The sequence below is a fragment of the Ursus maritimus genome, unplaced genomic scaffold (assembly GCF_017311325.1).
Source record: "Ursus maritimus isolate PB19 unplaced genomic scaffold, ASM1731132v1 scaffold_18, whole genome shotgun sequence".
NCBI classification, from domain to species: Eukaryota; Metazoa; Chordata; class Mammalia; order Carnivora; family Ursidae; genus Ursus; species Ursus maritimus.
The window spans coordinates 48,235,767-48,255,360 of NW_024424230.1; the positions used below are offsets into that span (position 1 = coordinate 48,235,767).

Sequence of the window (19,594 nt, forward strand, 5' to 3'; positions counted from 1 at the left end):
GGAGCAAATAGTCACTTTTATATATATATATGTACTTTTATAATTGAACTTTGTAGAGAATGTAATGACACACAGATCTTGAGGTAGTAAAAAAAAGCCTTAAGAAGGAAAGTTAATATTTAAGTTGAGTCTTAAAAGACCAGGCTAGATTTTTTTTTTCTTTTAAAGATTGATTTATTTGAGAGATCATGACCTGAGCCAAATTAAGAGCCCGTTGCCCAGCTGACTGAGCGACCCAAGTGCCCCCAGGCTAGATTTCTTAATTGAGGAAGAACAATTCAGACAGAGAGGGAATAGCATTTGTTAAGTCAGAGAGCCACCTAAAAGTATGATTATTTTTGAGGAACCAGAAATTTGGTATAAATTGAACTTGGTTGATGATGAGTGGGAAGGGATAAGGAGGACAGATGGCAGAAAAGACTGAAATGGTAGGTTGGGGCTTTTGGGTTGATGGATGGGATAAAAAAAATTACTTAGTAGAAATGAGACTTCTTTATTTTCATTCTCATTATTTTTAAAAATTTAAAGGAATTGAAGTTCAGAGAAGGAGAAGAAATTTGAACTCTTCAAAGTACTTTACATTCCCAGTTCTAGGCAGATTACACCCTGGGATGTTGAATGAACGTGCTAATGTGTTGAGGGTCTTTAGAAAACCTTGGGAGAATAGTGGAGCTGCCAGAAAATTAAAGATAAACAAATGGTCTTATTATAAACTGAAGAAAAGACCCATGAATGTAGATTTTGGTCGGTAGGAGTCTTGACAGAAGCTTGAACTTTGTTTTCTGTTACAAATGTTCTTGTTCAGGCTTCATCGTCTGCATTGATTGATCTCGGTAAGATTTCCCCATTTACAGTTGGTTATCTACATTGCTGCCAGAGGATTCTTTTTCAACTGCAAATTGCTTAAGTCAAATCTCACTCCCAGCCTTTCATACAATCCACTGCATGACCTTTCAAGTTACATTCTTATCTGTACTGCTACTCCTTTGTTTCCTTATACCGCCACCATACAGCTTATACTTAGTTCATAGAAAGCGCTCTGATACCTTTGCCACAATACTTTTAGATGTTTTCCTCTTTGGAAAATTACTTCTAACCCCATCCAACTTAAATGAGTCATCCTTTAAATTTCAAATAAGCTTTTACTCTAGTTTCCTAACCCCTGGAGCTAGGTCAGATGTACTGTGCTAGATATGTGCTTTCATGGCCTCTTGTGCACTTATCACAGTTAGGTTATATTTATTTGTGTGTTTATTTGATTGGTATTCATTCCTCTTCTTCCCTCATCACTAGAATGGAAGTGTCATGAGACCAGGGGCACTTGTATTTGTGTCTTGAAACCTGGCTAAATATTAGGTATGCATTAAATATTTGTTAAATGTATTAGAGGTTAAATGCTGACTTGTTAGAGATGTTCTGGAAAGTATTCTTTTGTTAGTAGAGTTTGGATATGATCATTGTCTTTTTAAATTGTTTTTTATTAGCCCACATGAATTGATATAACACATATCTGTGTATCCATGATCACAGTTGAATTAGTAGTTAATATTTTGCTCTATTTGCTTCTGGTCTTTTGTTCAAAATAAGATTTTAAGTTACAACTGAGGCCGTGGGCCTCATGTCTTCCTCTTCCAGATGTAATCACTAGCCTAGAGTTGATGATATACATATTTTTGTAGTCCTTATTAGTTGGGATTTTAAAATGAAGCCGTAAAATTGAATAAATTATGCAGTATGACCTGTGATATTACAAAAGCTTGTTTGAAGTTATTACAAATGAAATATCACTAAATTAGATTTTTTTAAAAAGAAATGTTAAATATCCTCTTTATTTTTTAAAATAAATCATATAATAAACTCATGAGAAAGTTGCAAGAATAGAGATTCCTTTATGCCCTTTACCCGGTTTTCCCTAATGTTAACATTTTATATAACATGGCACATTGACAGAACTAACAAATTAAAATTGGCATTACTGTTAACTAATTACATACTTTAGTTTTTCCATTAATCTCTTTTGGTTTTGGTTCCAGAATCCAGTGTATTCAGTTGCCATTTCCCCTTAGTCTCTTCCAGTCTGTGATAGTTTCTCAGTCTTCGCTTATTTTTTTTTTATGACCTTGACAGTTTTGAAGATTACTGATCAGGTATTTTATAGAATGTCCCACAGTTTGTGTTTGTCTGACTTTAGACTGGGGTTATAGGTTTGTGGTATTATGATTTACCAATGGTAATGTCTTTTATCACTTGGTTTAAAATAGTAGTCTCCCAAGCTTCTCTTCTGGAAAGTTACTATTTGCCCTTTCCATACCCTATCGTTTGGAATCTGATCACTAGTTCAGCCTACACTTGTGGGCAGGGGGATCAATAAGCTCCACCTCCAGACTCAAAAAGGTTGTATATACTGTCTTTCACACAGCAGGAGCTTTTTATTTTGATAGCCTAATTAATCAATTATTTCTGTTATGAATTATGCTTTTGGTATTATATGTAAAAATCATTGCCAAACCTAAGATTGATTTGTTAAATTGTTTTGTTGAGATATAATTTATATACTGTAAAATTCACCCATTTGAAGTATACAATTCGTTGTTTTTTGTATAATTTTAGAGTTGTGCAGCCATTACCAGTCACTTTTAGAACATTTTTCATCACCTCATAAAGAAACCCCATATACATTAGCAGTCACTCCCATTTTTCCCTAAGCTCCTGAGCCCTAGCCAATGATTAATGTATTTTATGTCAGTATAGATTTGCCATAGATAATGGACATTACCTGTAGATGAAATTATATATGCGGTCTTTTGTGACTGACTCTTTGAACTTAGTATGATGTATTATTCAAGATTTGTTTATGTTGTAGCACATATTTTTTAATTGCCAAATAATATTCCATTTGTAGATCCACCTACCACATTTTGTTTATCCATTCATCTCTTGATGAACATTCATGTCGTGTCTGCTTTCTGGCCATCATGAATACTGCTGCTATGAACATTTGTGTGCAAGTTTGTATGTGGACATACATTTCATTTCTCTTGGGTAAATACCTAGAAGTGGAATAGTTGGGTCACATGGTAGTTCTATGTTTAGCATTTTGAAAAATCCGAGATTGATTTTAGATATATACTTTCTTTATTTTGGAGTAAGTAATAGTGACTGGCTTTTCTGTTGTTCCTGAATTAGGTAAGAGCTGCAGGTAGTTGATTTGTCTCCATTTATAAATAATATCATTAAATGTTTTTCATGTTTCAGTAAGTATCATTGAGCATCTGTGTACATCAAGGACATATCCATGAATGAAGTGTGGTCTCTATCCTTACGGAAATGGGAATGTACTATATAATAGAAGAAACATAGCTGTATAAACAATTTCAGTCCAGATTGATAGATGAAATAATAGAGAAATTGTGGTATTTCAGAGGAGAGGGAGTTAGCCCATCTGCTTGAGGAGATCAACAATGGCTGAAGAAGAGATATAGGATTAGATCTTATTTGATAATAAGTTGGTCAGATAATGTGGGGGCAAGTCATTTTAGGCTGATGATCAATATCTGCAAAGGTATGGAGATTTGAAGCAGTATGGTAATGTGAGCAATTGCAAATAACTGGACAATGGTAGAGCGTGTTGGGGAGAGTATCTAGAAATAAAAGACTGGAGAACTGGACAGTAACAAGGTCTAAAAGCCATTTTATGCTAAGAATTTGGATTCCTCCCGCTCCCCAATCAGTTTCTCAAACTGGATCACTCTCTGTGTGTGTGTGTGTGTGTGTGTGTGTGTGTGTGTGTGTACACACACTGGCAAAACATGGCACATCTTCCTGGACTTTGAATTTTATTTGAAGATTTGGGCATAAAATAATTTTTGCATTAAAACAGATTTTTGTGGAATTGAGTATTACGTTGTAGATTTTCTAGGTAAGTTTTATGTAATTTTAGAGCTTTTTGGGATTCTTTGACTACACTCAAAGTATACAAGGTATACTAGTTTTCTTTAGGCAAAGAATAGCAGTATTTTGGTCAAATGGTGTATTGTGCATAGCTTTTATTACTACATTTCATCCCGACATTTAAAAAAACTTAACAATTAGGATGTCTTACAGTGTATAGTGGTACATAAAATTATTGTGCACTTTATAATCTCAGATCTTAGACTAGGCAGGCATGTCTTTTTCTCATTAGAAAGCAATAGTCATGGGGTGCCTGGGTGGCACAGCGGTTAAGCGCCTGCCTTCGGCTCAGGGCGTGATCCCGGCGTTATGGGATCGAGCCCCACATCAGGCTCCTCTGCTGGGAGCCTGCTCTTCCTCTCCCACTCCCCCTGCTTGTGTTCCCTCTCTCGCTGGCTGTCTCTATCTCTGTCAAATAAATAAATAAAATCTTAAAAAAAAAAAAAAAAAAGAAAGCAATAGTCATTATAGAAAATTTGAAATACATAAAATATGTGACGAATAAAATAATCTGAAATCCTACTGCACTCAGAAATGATTGCAAGTATTATTTTGCTGTATTTCCTTCTGGTCTTTTTACTGTTCACATGTACCAGTATATATTTCTGTTTACATATTTGTGCAGTTTATTCTGTTTATTTGTTCAATATTATAGTTGAATATCATTCTATGTGCTTTTTCTTTTTTATTTAAATTCAGTTAATTAATGTATAATGTATTATTGGTTTCAGAGGCAGAGGTCAATGATTCTTCAGTCTTATATAATACCCAGTGTTCATCACATCACATGCCCTCCTTAATGTCCATCACCCAGTTACCCCATCTCCCCACCCCTCTCCCTTACAGTAACCCTCAGTTTGTTTCCTGTGATTAAGAGTTTCTTATGGTTTGTCTCCCTTTCTGATTTCATCTTGTTTTATTTTTTAACACAATTTTAAATGTTGCCTAATACTCCATTATATGTATATAAAATTATTCAATCTTTACATTTTAAAAAACTTTTTATCGTAAAAATCTTAGTTCCACGTTATATCTAACTTAGGATAAATTTCTAGAAGTAGAATTTACTGGATATAAATTGTGACTTTTTTTTCTTAAGATTCTTAAGAAAAATCATCCATTTGATTTCTAGAAAATTAGATTGAAGAGTCTGTGTGATTGAAATCTTTTTGAATTGTTGGTAACCCTGAAACTATAAATTATCAATCTTTCTGCCTCTTTTGCTAACTGATAATTATTTAGAAAATGATTAGCTAGTTAGTGGCCTGTCAAGACTTATGGTGTCTACTTGTGACTCTGTTTACCCACTTCATTTTTTGTTACTGTGCTGTGGAGTAATAACTCACTTCTCTGAATCTTAGCTTTCTGTCAGCATCACCTAGCTCAACAAAGTAGACAATCAGAAATTGGTAAAAGGGTCTAATGGTTATGTAATCCTATTTATTGGTCTTAGAATTAATGAGGGCTTACCAAATTTATAATTTTGCATGAAACAAATTCTGTAACAAAGAAGTTATTACTTATTATGGGAAAAACACAGAACACTATAAGAAGGATTGGAAGTTTTGAGAATTCTGCGGTTTTAGATAAGGTGACTAGCATGGGACTCACTAAAAAATGACATTTGAGAAAATTGTTGAAGTACTTGAGAGAATGAGCCAAGCAGATGTTTGAGGAAAGGGAATGGCATACAGAGGAATAGCCAGTATGAAGGCTTTGGGAGGAATATATCTGTCATGTGCGAGAGGCAGCAAGGAAGAAGCCATTGTGGCTGGAGAGAATTGAGCAAGAAGAATAGTAGGATGATGTCAGAGAAGTAAAGCTAGGTCATGTAGAGTCTTGTAGGCCATTGTAAGATCTTTGACTTTTGCTCTGGCTGAGATGGCAAGACATTAGAGAGTTTTGAGTAGAGGAGTGACATGCTCTGGCTTGTGTTTTTAAGAATATCACCTAGGGTTAAGAATAAACTATGGAGAGGCAAGGATAGACACAGTGAAATCAATTAAGAAGCGATTGTAGTAATCCTAGGAAGAGACGATAGTGGCTTGGTCCAGCATGTTAGCAATATAAAGAGTGAAAAGTTACCAGACTGGAGATAATATTTCAAAGGTAGAGCTAGCATGTTTTCCTGAAGGATAGGTTGTGGTGTGTAAGGGAAAAAAGGAGTCAAGAATGCTCCCTAGGTTTTAGCAAAATTGAATTGTTAACAGAAATACGGAGATCATAGGTAGAGGTTGGGGGTGAAAACATCTCTTCAGTTTCATACACATTAAATTTGAGAGGTCTGTTACCCATGTAGATATATTTTGTAAGCAATTGAATATATAAACCTGAAGCTTAAGAGAGAGATCTGGACTAGCCATAAAAATTTGTTGACTCGTAGGATGGCTTTTAAAGGCCACCAAAGAAATAAAGGTAAACAGAGAAGAAAACACTATGAAAGATTAAGCCTTGAGATGCTCAGTGTTAAGAACTCTGGGAGGAGGAGGAGACAGCAAAGGCAACTGAAAAGTAACTATTGAGGTTGAAAAAATATCCTTAGCATTGTTGGAAGAATGTGGAAGTCAAGTAGAGAAAGTATACCAGCAGAGAGGGACCAAACTGTCAAAAGCTGCTGATATGTCAGGATGAGAGGTGATAATTTGTCATTGTATTTAGCAACATGGTGGTAATTTGTGACTTTGACAAGCAGCTTTGATAGAAAGGTAGTGGCCAAATCCCTCCTAAATGGACTTAAAAGCAAATATGAAGAAAGATTTAGAAACTGAGAGGATAGACAACATTTGAGGGATTTTGCTGTAGTGAACTTGAGTAATGGGGCAGAAGAAGCTCGTGAGAGAAATGCGATGAAGAGATTTGTTTAAGGTGAGAATGAAAATAAGCATGATATAAGATCTGGTTAGAAAAGGGAAAACTTAATGATACAAGAGAAAGAGGGTAGTTTTGCTGGAGCCATGTCCTTGAACTAGTGAAAAAGGATGTGACATCACTGGTGGAAAGATTGGTGTAAAATAGCAGTATGCTCCTATAGTAAAAGGTGACCAAATACATACCTGCACATGCTGGCAGTTACATATATATGTATGTGTGGTGGTAAATCGGTGGCAGTTTTCTTCTGATTTTTTAATTTAATTCAGGGTGGTAGCCAAAAATGTCTTAGCTATGAATGAGGATCAGTGGGAGAGCTGTGCAAGGTTTGAGAATAGGGAAGAAAATGTAAAATATGGTCTCTAGCAGAGTAGGAGAGTGAACAGACTAGTGAAATATGATGCCAAGCAGAATTAGGGGCCAGCTTTAGGTTTGTGATTGGGAATTTAAAGTGGGATCAGTCAATATGATTTTATGTATTTATCCAGACTTATTTAACTGCATGGGTGCTGACACTGTTAGTTGGAGAATTGGATTTAACTACGATTGTGATTTTGCCAAACTAAGTATAATGAAGCAGGAGAGAGCCAAGATGGGGCTGGGCATTGTTGGAGTTGAGTTATTGGAGGGAGTGAGCAGGAAAGCTGGTAAGGAGTGCTTAAACGGTGTAAGATTTGAAATCGAAATTATGGGAAGATTATAAGTGGTTACGATAAGGTACCGGATGAGATCACTGAAAGAGAAAACTTAAAGGTATTGAGAGACCAGGTTATTAGAAATATCGTCCATGGATAAAATAAAATCCCTAAGAGTTAAAACAGGTGAATGTTGGAGAGGTCAGTAAACCAGGAACTAAAAGTGTCTGACAATGAAATGTGATGACCCGAGAGTCAGTAGATTACAGCAATAATGAGAGGTAGCAAGAAATATAATCTAATAACATGAAAATCAAAGCTGGCAGATTTAGGATAGGGGTATAGAGATAGTAGTGGAGTTCACCTATCCACTTTCAGGGCCAGTGGTATGAGGCATGTGAGTAAAGGTAAAGGTCACCACTTGAGAGCTGCAGGGGAAGCAGTGTCCTTTGTGGGGACACTCTATCAGAGCAGGGGTTGGCAGACTACAGGCCACAGGCTAAATCTGGCCCACCACCTATTTTTGTATGTCTTATGAACAAAGAATGTTTTTTTATATTTTTAAAATGATTGATGAAAGGTCAAAAGAAAAATATGTCATGACATGTCAAAATTATAGGAAATTCAGATTTCAGTGTCCATAAATAAAGTTTTATTGGAACATTGCCACATTCATTCTTATGTATTGTCTGTGACTGGTTTTGTGCTCCAGTGGCTGAATTGAGTAGTTGTGACAGAAATCATACATGACATTGTTATTGGTTCACACTGCTACTCAGCTAAATCACAGTGGTACAGTTAGAGCAGAACAGCATTTCATGTGTATCACCATACCACAACATTTTATTTTTTATTGCCAGTGCATACCCCTTGTGTCAAAAAATAAATAAATAAAAAAGAAAGAAAACTGAACTTTGAATGTTGTCATTTTGAGACACAGTGGACTGTGGATTATTTTGTGAAGTTAAAAGGCAAAGCGTTGTGTTTATTTTGCAGTGACACTATAGCTGTGCTAAAATAATATATATTGATGTTACCAGAGTGAGTTATTATCATAATATTCCCATCTCAGGAAAGCAACAGTCAGAAAAAATAGAAAACTTGAAATGGAATATCTCATCACAGAATTTTCTTCACAAAAATAAAAAAGGAATGAGGCTGTGACCTTACATTAGCTTATGAGTGGCTTATTAGCCAAATAGAGAAATGGTGAGTGTTTGCAGCAGCAAAAAAAAAAAAAAAAAAATGTGTAGAGAAAAATTTCCTTAGACTACTAGCTTTTTGGCAAGAACCTCAACGAATTGAGGTCATCAAGAGCAACATCAATAGTCAAAAAATAAGACAATTTCCTTGACTCTTGTTTATTTGAGGAGTCAGTGCTGAGTTTGAAATAACTAAAGAATTATCCTCTCCATGTGTAGTCTTCATGGAACAAGTACAGGCAAGAATATTTTTAAGGAAGTTGAGAAAATACTAAGTACAGCTTAAAGAGGAGTCTGCTGAGGTGTGTTACAAGTGATAGTAGTTAAAATTATGTGTGGTACAGAAAAAGGCTTAGTTGGACAAACTGACAAAGCTTATGAAAACACAAGGCCTCTAAAGCCTATAGTTATTTTATATTATACATCAGCAGGTACTTTGTGGAAAATACTTGAATCTGTCACGTGTTATTGAACCACAGTGTCAGTGGTACACCCAATTCACTCTCGTGGACTTACATCATCAGTTCTGTAAATTTTTGTCAGAAATTGGAACTGAACATCCAATTTATCTTAAGTTGATGTCTTAGTAGTGATGCTGTTTAATTGTGATATATTTTTTTTTAAGGACTGCTATGGACTAAATTGTGTGTTGTCCCCTGCACCCCCAATATATGTTGAAGCCTTAACCCCCAATGACTGTATTTGGAGATAGGGTCAATAAGGAGGCAGTTAAGGTTAAATGAGGTCATAAGGGTGGGGCTCTGATAAGATAGGATCAGTGTCCTTACCTTGTTGCACACTAGGAAGAGGTCATGTGAACACAGAGATGGCAGCTGCCAACAAGCCAAGAGGGCCTCACCAGAATCAAACATGCTGGTCCCCTGATCTTGGACTTCCAGACCCTAGAACTGTGAAAAAATGAATGAATATTGTTTAAACCACTCAGTCTATGGTATTTTGTATGGCAGCATGAGCTAAGACAGAGACCAAGATGAAGGTTTTTAGAGCCACTCCCAGCTGTTACTGAGTTCTCATTATATACTAATTGACTTTGGAAGTTAGTTTTTGAAAATGTTTCTTAATGACTATAACCTAAAATTAAAAGGCAGAACAGCAGTTTAATGCCATACTTAAATGTAATAAAGTCATTTGACAACTAATGTTGTTTGAATCACATATCAAGCTGCCTTATACACTTCCTCTGTTGTTAGAAATTAAAACAGGAAGCAAAATCATCATTCCCACATAAATTTGCAGCAGATATATTTTCTGAGCTCAAACAACAGACTTTTCAGCCTATTTATGGCTCTAAACCTCATATAACCAGAGCTAGGAATCCTTTCTGAACCTCACAGGCTATTATATAAAACATCCTGGTTCAGGACTTTCTTAACTCTCATCTGGAATATTACAGTAGTCTTAAAATTCTCCCCACCCCCAGTCTTGTCCTTATTGAGTTCATCTTTTTACATATTTCCCAGACTGGTTTAGCTGAAATGTAAATTTGACTGTGTTGTTTATCTGCCTTATTTCTTTTCATGGTGCTTCTCAGTTCCCAGCAGATCCCACAGGACTCTCGGGGGCTGCTTTATGGAAGAGTTATAAAGTAGATGAAACTCCAGCCCCTCTCTGATATCCTGACCCCCCACACCACTATCCTCCTGAGGCAGAGCACTTTCTTTTCTATAAAATTGAGTTGCTTTAAATTTTATTGTGAGTAAAGATTTTTTATGATTAAATAATAGTTTTATAACTACTGGCCTGCAGGTAAAGTTCAAGCTCCTTAACCAGTTTGGGGCTCTCCAGCGTCTCCTTTGAACCCTTATCACAAACTTGATACTTCAGCAGCACAAAGCTTCTTGTGTGTACTTCCTCTGTGCCTTTGCTTATATTGCCCATCTGCCTATAGTATTCTCTTTTCTTCTCCCCACCTGGCTAACTGCTGCGTTTCATTTTAGATTTGTTTCAGGTGTTACCATTTTCAGAAAGCCTTTTCTACCCACCTCCTTTCCAGGCAGGTTTGGGTTAGGTGTCTTCTTTAGTTTTCTGTAAACTCTGTGCTTATCCTCCTTACAGCTTTTTTTTTTTTTTTCATTGTTCGTTTCTGTTTCATTTGCTAGAGTTTGAACTCCTTAAGAGGAGGAACTATGTTTTGAAATTATCTTTATATATCTACAGTGATTCTATAGAGCCTACGTGGGAGACACAAATAATTGCGCAGTATATTGATTATTGTCTATATCTTTCTGATGCATCTTGCAAATGATATGTAACCTAAAATTAAGTGTACTTATGTTATCCTCGTGTAAAAATTTGCTTTCTTTTGCATGTGTTTATTGGTCATAATGTACACAAACACTTGAGTTTAAATGTGCTTTTAAAAAGAAAGACAAGAATATAGATGGAGTTTTTAATAGGAACTAGAACTTAAGTTTAATAGCTGTTCTGTATTTTGTACACTCTGAAATGTGAAGCTTTTCCATGTAATCTCATGCCAGTGTTGACCCATGTGGATTAAAATAGCCCTATTTTAATCTATGACCAAATTAGGAATTAGAATATCTATCCAGTGGGGATTTGTAAATTATTGTAGTTTGTAGCGTGACAGGTTTATATAAATAATTGCAGTGATTCCCACTGTGTGTTTTAAGTTAAAATCTAGGTTCAAATAGAGAAACATTGATACAAGTATGTGATTTTTTTCAACATTGGATATCTTCAATTATTTATATATTCTTGGAGGGATTATCAAAACTGACTTGATAAAAAGAAAATTTTATTTCACTAATCTAAAATATATACCCATGATCCTTCAATTCAGTTTTGCTCTGTACTTAACTGATTGTCCTCCATGTGTTAGTAGTATATTTATTTTCTGAAATATCTATCACGTTAGATTTTAATGAAAGTATTTTAATAGCTAGAGTGAAGTCATTCCAGAATTTATTTAAAACAATTCTTAATACATTGAACATTTCTTTTATAACTGTTTACTATAAAGTAATTCTTAATGATTTTTTTTTGTTTTTCAAGGACTTGAATGTAAAATAAACAGTGTTAGTTGTAATGCTTCAATAATTTAAAATCACAAACTTTTCTTTTCATACAGATAAAGACACAATAAATAAAATTAGAGATTTACGAATGAAAGCAGAAGATTATGAAGTAGTGAAGGTGATTGGTAGAGGTGCATTTGGAGAAGTTCAATTGGTAGGTTATTTTAATGAGATTAAAAAAATAAAATTAAAAATCCATTTGTGTGTTTAACATACATTATTTGGGATGATATTGTTTTTATAAATTTGTTGCTTTAAATTGCTCTAGATAGTCTTGCCAAAGGATGTGAAAGCCTAGAGTCAAATTCAGCAGTAGTAGGAAGTATTTTCCCCAACCATCCATGGGTAGAGAAGAGGTTTCAAGTGTCAGAAGAGAAATCTTTACTTGTAATATGAAATCCTAAGTTTTATAAATAGAAAGCAGCATGAACAACAGGGTGGAGAAGGGGGAGTGTGCTATTATATAGGGAATAAAGATTTTTTTTCTAAAAAAGAAAATAAAGATTTTTTTCTAACATTACTTGCCGCCTTGTAATTGAAGCCTTGACATTATCTAATTGGGATAAGTCAGCAGAAGAGATGAGAAAAAAGTAGCTAGAACAGAATGTTATATTAACAAAGTGTTAAAATCTTTTGGTAAATTGTTCTGGTAAATGCTGAACTTCAAATGTCAACAAAAGGTTCATTATTTCTTTTCAATTTTAAAGGTAAGGCATAAATCCACCAGGAAGGTATATGCTATGAAGCTTCTCAGTAAATTTGAAATGATTAAGAGATCCGATTCTGCTTTTTTTTGGGAAGAAAGGGACATCATGGCTTTTGCTAACAGCCCTTGGGTCGTCCAGGTATGATTTTGCTACTGTTTCATTATTGGTGTAATAGTTTGTAACTAAACATATTGGAGAAGCTTAGTTTGTTTTTTAGAACAGTAATAGAGAATTTGTTGGCAATTACAAAATTGTCTAACGTATCGCTACTTTTTTAAAATCGTAAAATTTAATTTTATTGAATTGTCTCTAGGAGAAAAGTAAGCCCAAAGCAAAATAATTATGTGCCTATAGACTTTAAATATTAGAAAATTTAATCTGCTTTGATTTGAAGGAAGTTATATATTATTATCTCCTGGGTGGATACTTTTATTTAATATTGAAATTTAAGTTTTTTCCCAAATATGAGATCCTTTTCTGTTTATTTAACCATCTATTCATCTATTTGTCTCTCTCATTTTGTGGAGAGGAAAGAATGGGACAAGGAAGGAAGGGGTGAGTTAAGGTAGGCCTTCAAATAATATTGTGTAGGCTCTAGGTTTTTCAGTGGAAAGAAAAATACACTAGAAGTCAGTGGTTGTAAGTTCTAGTCTTAACTGTCAAAAATCTATTGGTGAAGCTGTGGCCAAGTTTTTTACATCTCTGGGCCTCAGTTTCCTTGTTCAGACATGTGGAAGTTGGCTTAGATTTTCACCTGTGGGGAGAATACCTCAAGTGAAGTCATGGGGACAAGCAGGAATTTGGGGAAGTTGTAATACTGGGTTTTCTATTTCTGCCTCAACTAGAGCAGCTCCATATTTTATGTGTCTTATGTATTGGGATTATGTAAGAATGCATGTGGGGGAAGTAAATCTTCTGGTTAAAAAAAAACTGGGTGGACTAGACCATTTCTAAATTCTTAACATGAATTTTATGACTTATTAATTTATAATATATAATGAAGAGTATCCTAAAGAAGCACACTAGTAATTGGGATAAAAAGGATATGGAAAATGTTTAAGAGTTACGTATGACTTTTTATACTTGAAATGTCTGCTGTTTTTATCAGCTTTGTGGAGCAGGGATTTTCAGGCTTGGTATTACTGACATTTTGGGCCAGGTCATCCTTTGTTGTTGGGCCATCCTGTGCATTAATCAGATTTTCAGCAGCATCCTTGGCTTCTACCCAGGTGATGCCAGTAGCAGCTCTCCACAGCCTGCATACCATTTGTAACAACCAAAATTGTGTTTAGACATTGTTGAATGTTTACCTGGTGCTAGTGGGAAGGGGGCGGGTGGTCAGGGGATGATTATTTCCTCTGGCTGAGAACCAGTGATACAGAGAATCTTCAGTTTTCTGTAGATAGTTAAAAGACATAGGACATAATTTTTAAATTTACAACTTATTACTTGAAGCTTTGTTTTTCTTGATACATTGTCTCTAAATATGGTAAACTGCTACCAAATCAACATTGTTTCTTTAATTGTGGTGCCCAAATGATAAATTGTATACTTTAATTTGGGCTAGCCATGAGATGCCACTTAGTTTCTTATCCATCCCTAAAATATCTTTTTAAAATAACTAAATCTGTAACTAAAATCATTAAACACTGTTGAAAAAATGAAACAAAAACAAAAAGATTTTAAGACAAATGTCTGTGTAAACAAGGTATTTTCTCTAGGGCTTCATTTTATTTTAGTATGATTCTGACCTTCTCATGTTTACTTTTGCTCTTTTTTTTTTTTTTTTTAAACTTCAACCTGGGTCCCATAATAAATATATTTATGCCTGGTATTCTTGCCAATTTCCTATCAATGGATTTCACTCTTCCTGCTTGACTGTAGCTGTTACCCTCTTCCTGTTAGTTACTGCTCCTCTTCCCATTGACTGCTATTTCGTACTGAGCATCTGTTGTACCAGGTGCTTTCTATGTTCACTAATCTTCTTATCAACTCTGAAAGGCAGTTAATCCCTATTGGTATATCTCCAATTATAGATTAATTTACCTTCTATTGATTAGACATTTTTAAGCATTTGCAAATTGCCATAGCTAGGTCCAGACTCTGACCTAGCAGCAGGTATAAAAGTCAAACAAGGTATAGCCCCTTACATTTTTCTGGAAGGGATTATAGTGACAGGGACGTAGAAAGGTTAAATAAATTGCCCAGTCACATGGCTATGGGACAGCTGAGCCTGTAGTCCAGTTTTTCAGACGACTTGAGAATTGCGGTATTGATATAAATTTAAGAGTAGACCTCACAAGAGCACACGTTATATCAGAATCATAATACTTCTTTGCTTCAGAGACTTGTATGTTCTTTTTTGAAACTGTAATTTTTAAAAATTCTCACTGTAAAAAATTGAATTAGTGTAGCAACAATATAGAGAAGAAAGTTTCCATCTAACTCCTCAGAAAGAGCCAGTTCTGGGGCGCCTGGGTGGCTTAGTTGTTAAGCGTCTGCCTTTGGCTCAGGGCGTGATCCCAGAGTCCTGGGATCGAGCCCCACATCAGGCTTCTCCACTGGGAGCCTGCTTCTTCCTCTCCCACTCCCCCTGCCTGTATTCCCTCTCTCGCTGGCTGTCTCTCTCTCTCTGTCAAAGAAATAAATAAAATCTTTAAAAAAAAAAAAAAGAAAGAAAAATAACCAGTTCCTTTGCATATGGAAGGGGCTTTGTGAGATTTATGTTTGTGTGTTTGGTTTTTTTGAGTACTGTAGTTACTGCAATTTGATTGTTTTAATTAAATCTTACATTAGTATTTTTTGTCATTTTTTAAATGAAACAGTTTTGCTTAATCGTAATGATTTTTTTGTATTTGTATAGCTTTTTTATGCATTCCAAGATGATCGTTATCTCTACATGGTGATGGAGTACATGCCTGGCGGAGATCTTGTAAACTTAATGAGCAACTATGATGTGCCTGAAAAATGGGCACGATTCTATACTGCAGAAGTAGTTCTTGCATTGGATGCAATCCATTCCATGGGTTTCATTCATAGGTAAAGATAAAAATGCTTTAAGTTTTTTCATTTGTTGAAGGGGGAAGCTGAAAAGTACTTAAACTTTATTTGATTGGCATTTCCTACTGGAAATCCACCTATTCATGTGAGATAAGTGGAATTTCAGATTTTAAAACTTTGAAATTCATAGTTCTGTTATTTCAGTTTAATGTTGATATAAATGTATTTTTTAATGTCCCTTAATCTGATTATATACTTTTATTTGGTGTTCTAAAAAATAAAAATTATAAGTTGGTTTTCTGAGGTATGTGCCAGAGTTAAACACTTTTAATTTTTTAATATACAAATTAATTTGCTTTTGTTTAGTTTTTTATATGCAAACTTTTGCTTTTAATTAGTGAATAGATCATATTTATTTGTTAGAAGAACAATTTCATTTGTTTCACATACATCACTTGAATCCAATGCAGTTGCTGTGCTAAGTGCCAGGGATACAAAAATGAAAGTGATTTAGACCCTGTCCTGGGGTTATTTATGTACTGAAGTTGAAAAGTGTGTTTCAGTTATTTTTAATGTCTGAGTATTATGTTTTTTATGGTTTTTGTCTCTCAAATGGTTTGCTTTCCATCTTGGAAGAATCAAACTCTTTTTAAAAGAAGAGGGAATATTGAATGTCTTTCTCTGAGGCGTTAACATATAAAGGAGTTTCCCTGCTGAAGTTCAATTTATAGATGTGGACAGAAAGAGCACATATGGATCAAAAATGGCCTTATCTACAATGAGCGAGGGTACAGGGCCTAAAATAACTGCCTCATAGAATTTTTATCAGTGTCTGCCTGGTTTTAGAAACACTCTGTTTTTTTCCTCCCTCAGAGATGTGAAACCTGATAACATGCTGCTGGATAAATCTGGACATTTGAAGTTAGCAGATTTTGGTACTTGTATGAAGATGAATAAGGTTAAATAATTTTGCTAATTCAAGATAGCTGCTTTTTAGAAAATGCTATAAGAATGTGCTAACTATAGCTAGATTTGTTCAGAATTAATACAACCTGTCTTATTTGTTGAAGTAGATGCCATGATTTCAGTGTTTAACTAGTAACTTGTGATTTATATTTTCCTCTCTACTTAAGGTAAGTGTTGATTGTCAAATTTATTAAATCCTTTATAACAACTCTGCAAAATACAGTACTACTGGTAACTAGAAATGGAACTAGTCACTAAATACTATGACCAGTGTTAAAATTAGACTTTCATAAAAACTTGGTTTTAGTGATATGTGTATTTTTTAAATGTTTTACTTAGCCTTATGTTAACATGTAGAAGATCTTACTGCTTATTTTGGAAGTCAGTCTTAAAAGATACCATCTGTCCTTACTATTTGCAAAATAAATAACATATTTATAGCTAAAGTGGCAAGTGCGCTACTTTGTTTCAGTTGAAACAGTTTATATTCTTGGAAACTTATCACAGAACAATAGCCAAAAAGTTGTATTTATTATTTTATTTATTTATTTATTTTTTTAAAGATTTTATTTATTCGACAGAGATAGAGACAGCCAGCGAGAGAGGGAACACAAGCAGGGGGAGTGGGAGAGGAAGAAGCAGGCTCATAGTGGAAGAGCCTGATGTGGGGCTCGATCCCAGAAAGTCGGGATCACGCCCTGAGCCAAAGGCAGACGCTTAACCGCTGTACCACCCAGGCGCCCCTATTATTTTAAAAGGAGAATTATTTCTTAGAAGGAAACACTACATGAGAACTTTTGTGTGAACATTTAATTATAATTCTGTTGCATTAATACCAGCTAAAATAAGTAATAGGTATGTATAGTTTTTGCATTTAATTTTGGGGATTTTTTTTTTTTGAGAGTTAAAATGCATATTAAATAGATACTCAGTGTGCTCAGTACTATTACACCCTTTTCCATTACACATACCTCCCCATTTTATATTTGTGCAGTTCTTGTATGTTTTCTTTACAGTTTCAAGCATGGTTAGAATGACTATTTTAGTAGAAAATAATAATAGATCAACATTTATGTATTAATGTTATCAAATGATTCATCCTAGCAGTCCCTCAGTCTATTTGCATTGGCTCATATACTTGTTCTCTGCAGTTATGATGAGGTCATAATATTGGCACAACTGGGTGGCAGTGTGTCTTTCTAATGAGTAATACCACAAAGTAAAAATCACTGATGTATCCACATACACGAGCACACACACGTTTCGAATATATTATGTATATAATACGTGTATGTGATTAGACTGTGTGTTCATTTTTGTCAAGTTTGCGTTAGGTTTTGATATATGTTATAGCCCAGAGACTCAGAGGTCTACAGGTTTTATTAGGAAAGTCCTTTTAAATAACTCAAAATTTGTATTTGGATTCTAATTCAAAAGTTGACCTGCCACTCTTTTTTAGGAAGGTATGGTACGATGTGATACAGCAGTTGGAACACCTGATTACATTTCTCCTGAAGTATTAAAATCTCAAGGTGGTGATGGCTATTATGGACGAGAATGTGACTGGTGGTCAGTTGGGGTATTTTTATATGAAATGCTTGTAGGTGAGTAAAGGAAAATTTTGTGTACCTATAACATAGTTGTTCATCCCAGAACTTAGGCGTTTGGCTTCTTCGAGTAAGGTATTTACTGCATTAAGCAAAGTTAATTTTGTTTGCAGAAAACCAACTGATCCAAACCTGCTCTGTGTTTTTAAAAGCTGTTTAGAAGCTTAAAGCAACTTTGTGATGTGTTATTTATTTTTTATATGTTAAGTATATGTCTTTAATGCATATGTAGTAATCTTTATGTAACATTGACTCTTTTCCTTTGAAACTGATTTTTTTAAATGTATCTTATTTACTTTTGTGTTCCCTGTCAAATTTTCAGGTGATACACCTTTTTATGCAGATTCTCTGGTTGGAACTTACAGTAAGATTATGAACCATAAAAATTCACTTACTTTCCCTGATGATAATGATATATCAAAAGAAGCAAAAAATCTTATTTGTGCCTTCCTTACTGACAGGTAAATAATCTTAACATTGAACTTTATTTTAAGGAAATTCTCATTTTGCTGCTCAGTTATTTGAGGTCTGTATCTCGTCTCTTACATTTGAACCGTTGGAATAAAAATATTACCATTCCCCAAATCATTAATGAGAGTAAAATATAATATTTTGTGATATTCTGGATGGCTTTCTGGCTCTCAGATCACTTTGCCTTACCTAAGTAATTGGGGTAATTTTCTTTTCTGATGGCTAGACCAGATGATTTTTTATATTTCATTGTTGAATTTTTACCTTGGTTAAGTATAAAAATTATATTTTCTTGAGTCTGAGGTTTTTTTTTTTTTTTAACATGTAACATCTCTGAAATTAGAGTCCTTCTCACAGTCAATGTCATGTATTAATTTAATTCGGAACATTTTTTTCCCTAGTGATGGAAAAATGATGCATCTTCTAATCGATGCCGTTTAAGATAATTCAGTATTGTATAATTGAAATTTGCTAAGAGAGTAGAATTTAAATGTTCTTACCAAAAAGAAAGGTGTAAATAGGTGAAGTGACAGATGTGTTAATTCTCAGTGGGAGAATCCTTTCACCATGTGTACATATGTCAAAACATTGCTTTTTACACTTTACATATCTTAAGATTTTGTCAATTATATCTCAGTAGAGCTGGAAAAAAGATTTAATTATATATGATTATATGTTTGTTGAAATTAAGTAAATAGTGCAAAGCTATAAAGATATATGTATTTCTTACCCCATTCCCTCTAGAGATGGCCATTTTTATACATTTTTTATAAATGTGTATGCATGTATGTGTTTTAGAAACAAAAATGGTATATTATGTGTATCCTTATGGTTTACTTTTTAAATTTACTTTCTAAATTTAAACATGAACCACATGACTGACTAAGATTATGTTCAATATTTATGTTTTTGTATATTATTAATTTAAATATTAGGGAAGCCTCGTACTTTTAGATATGTTTCAATCTCAGATTCACTTTAATTAATCTAAATTTACTACCCTTCATATGTCCTTTAGAGCCTGAAATGTACAGTCTTTCAAGTTTTTTACATTTTAATATATGTGCTTTATAAATATAAGTACTATGCTGTGTGTTAGGTGCTAGGGATATAGAAATGAAAAAGGTACAC

The 19,594-nt window shown here is 34.3% G+C and overlaps 1 protein-coding gene across 3 annotated transcripts in view; it reads left to right on the top strand.

Moving 5' to 3' along the window:
* ROCK1 (Rho associated coiled-coil containing protein kinase 1) overlaps positions 1-19,594 on the top strand; it is a 142,523-nt gene that overhangs the window by 42,817 nt on the left and 80,112 nt on the right. For all 3 annotated transcript variants that reach the window (XM_008690553.2, XM_040632674.1, XM_040632675.1), the window contains exons 3-8: positions 11,766-11,866; positions 12,420-12,557; positions 15,283-15,458; positions 16,293-16,377; positions 17,845-17,989; positions 18,315-18,453. In XM_008690553.2, coding sequence (XP_008688775.2) covers positions 11,766-11,866; positions 12,420-12,557; positions 15,283-15,458; positions 16,293-16,377; positions 17,845-17,989; positions 18,315-18,453 — 784 coding nt within the window. The remainder of the gene's footprint in view (positions 1-11,765; positions 11,867-12,419; positions 12,558-15,282; positions 15,459-16,292; positions 16,378-17,844; positions 17,990-18,314; positions 18,454-19,594) is intronic.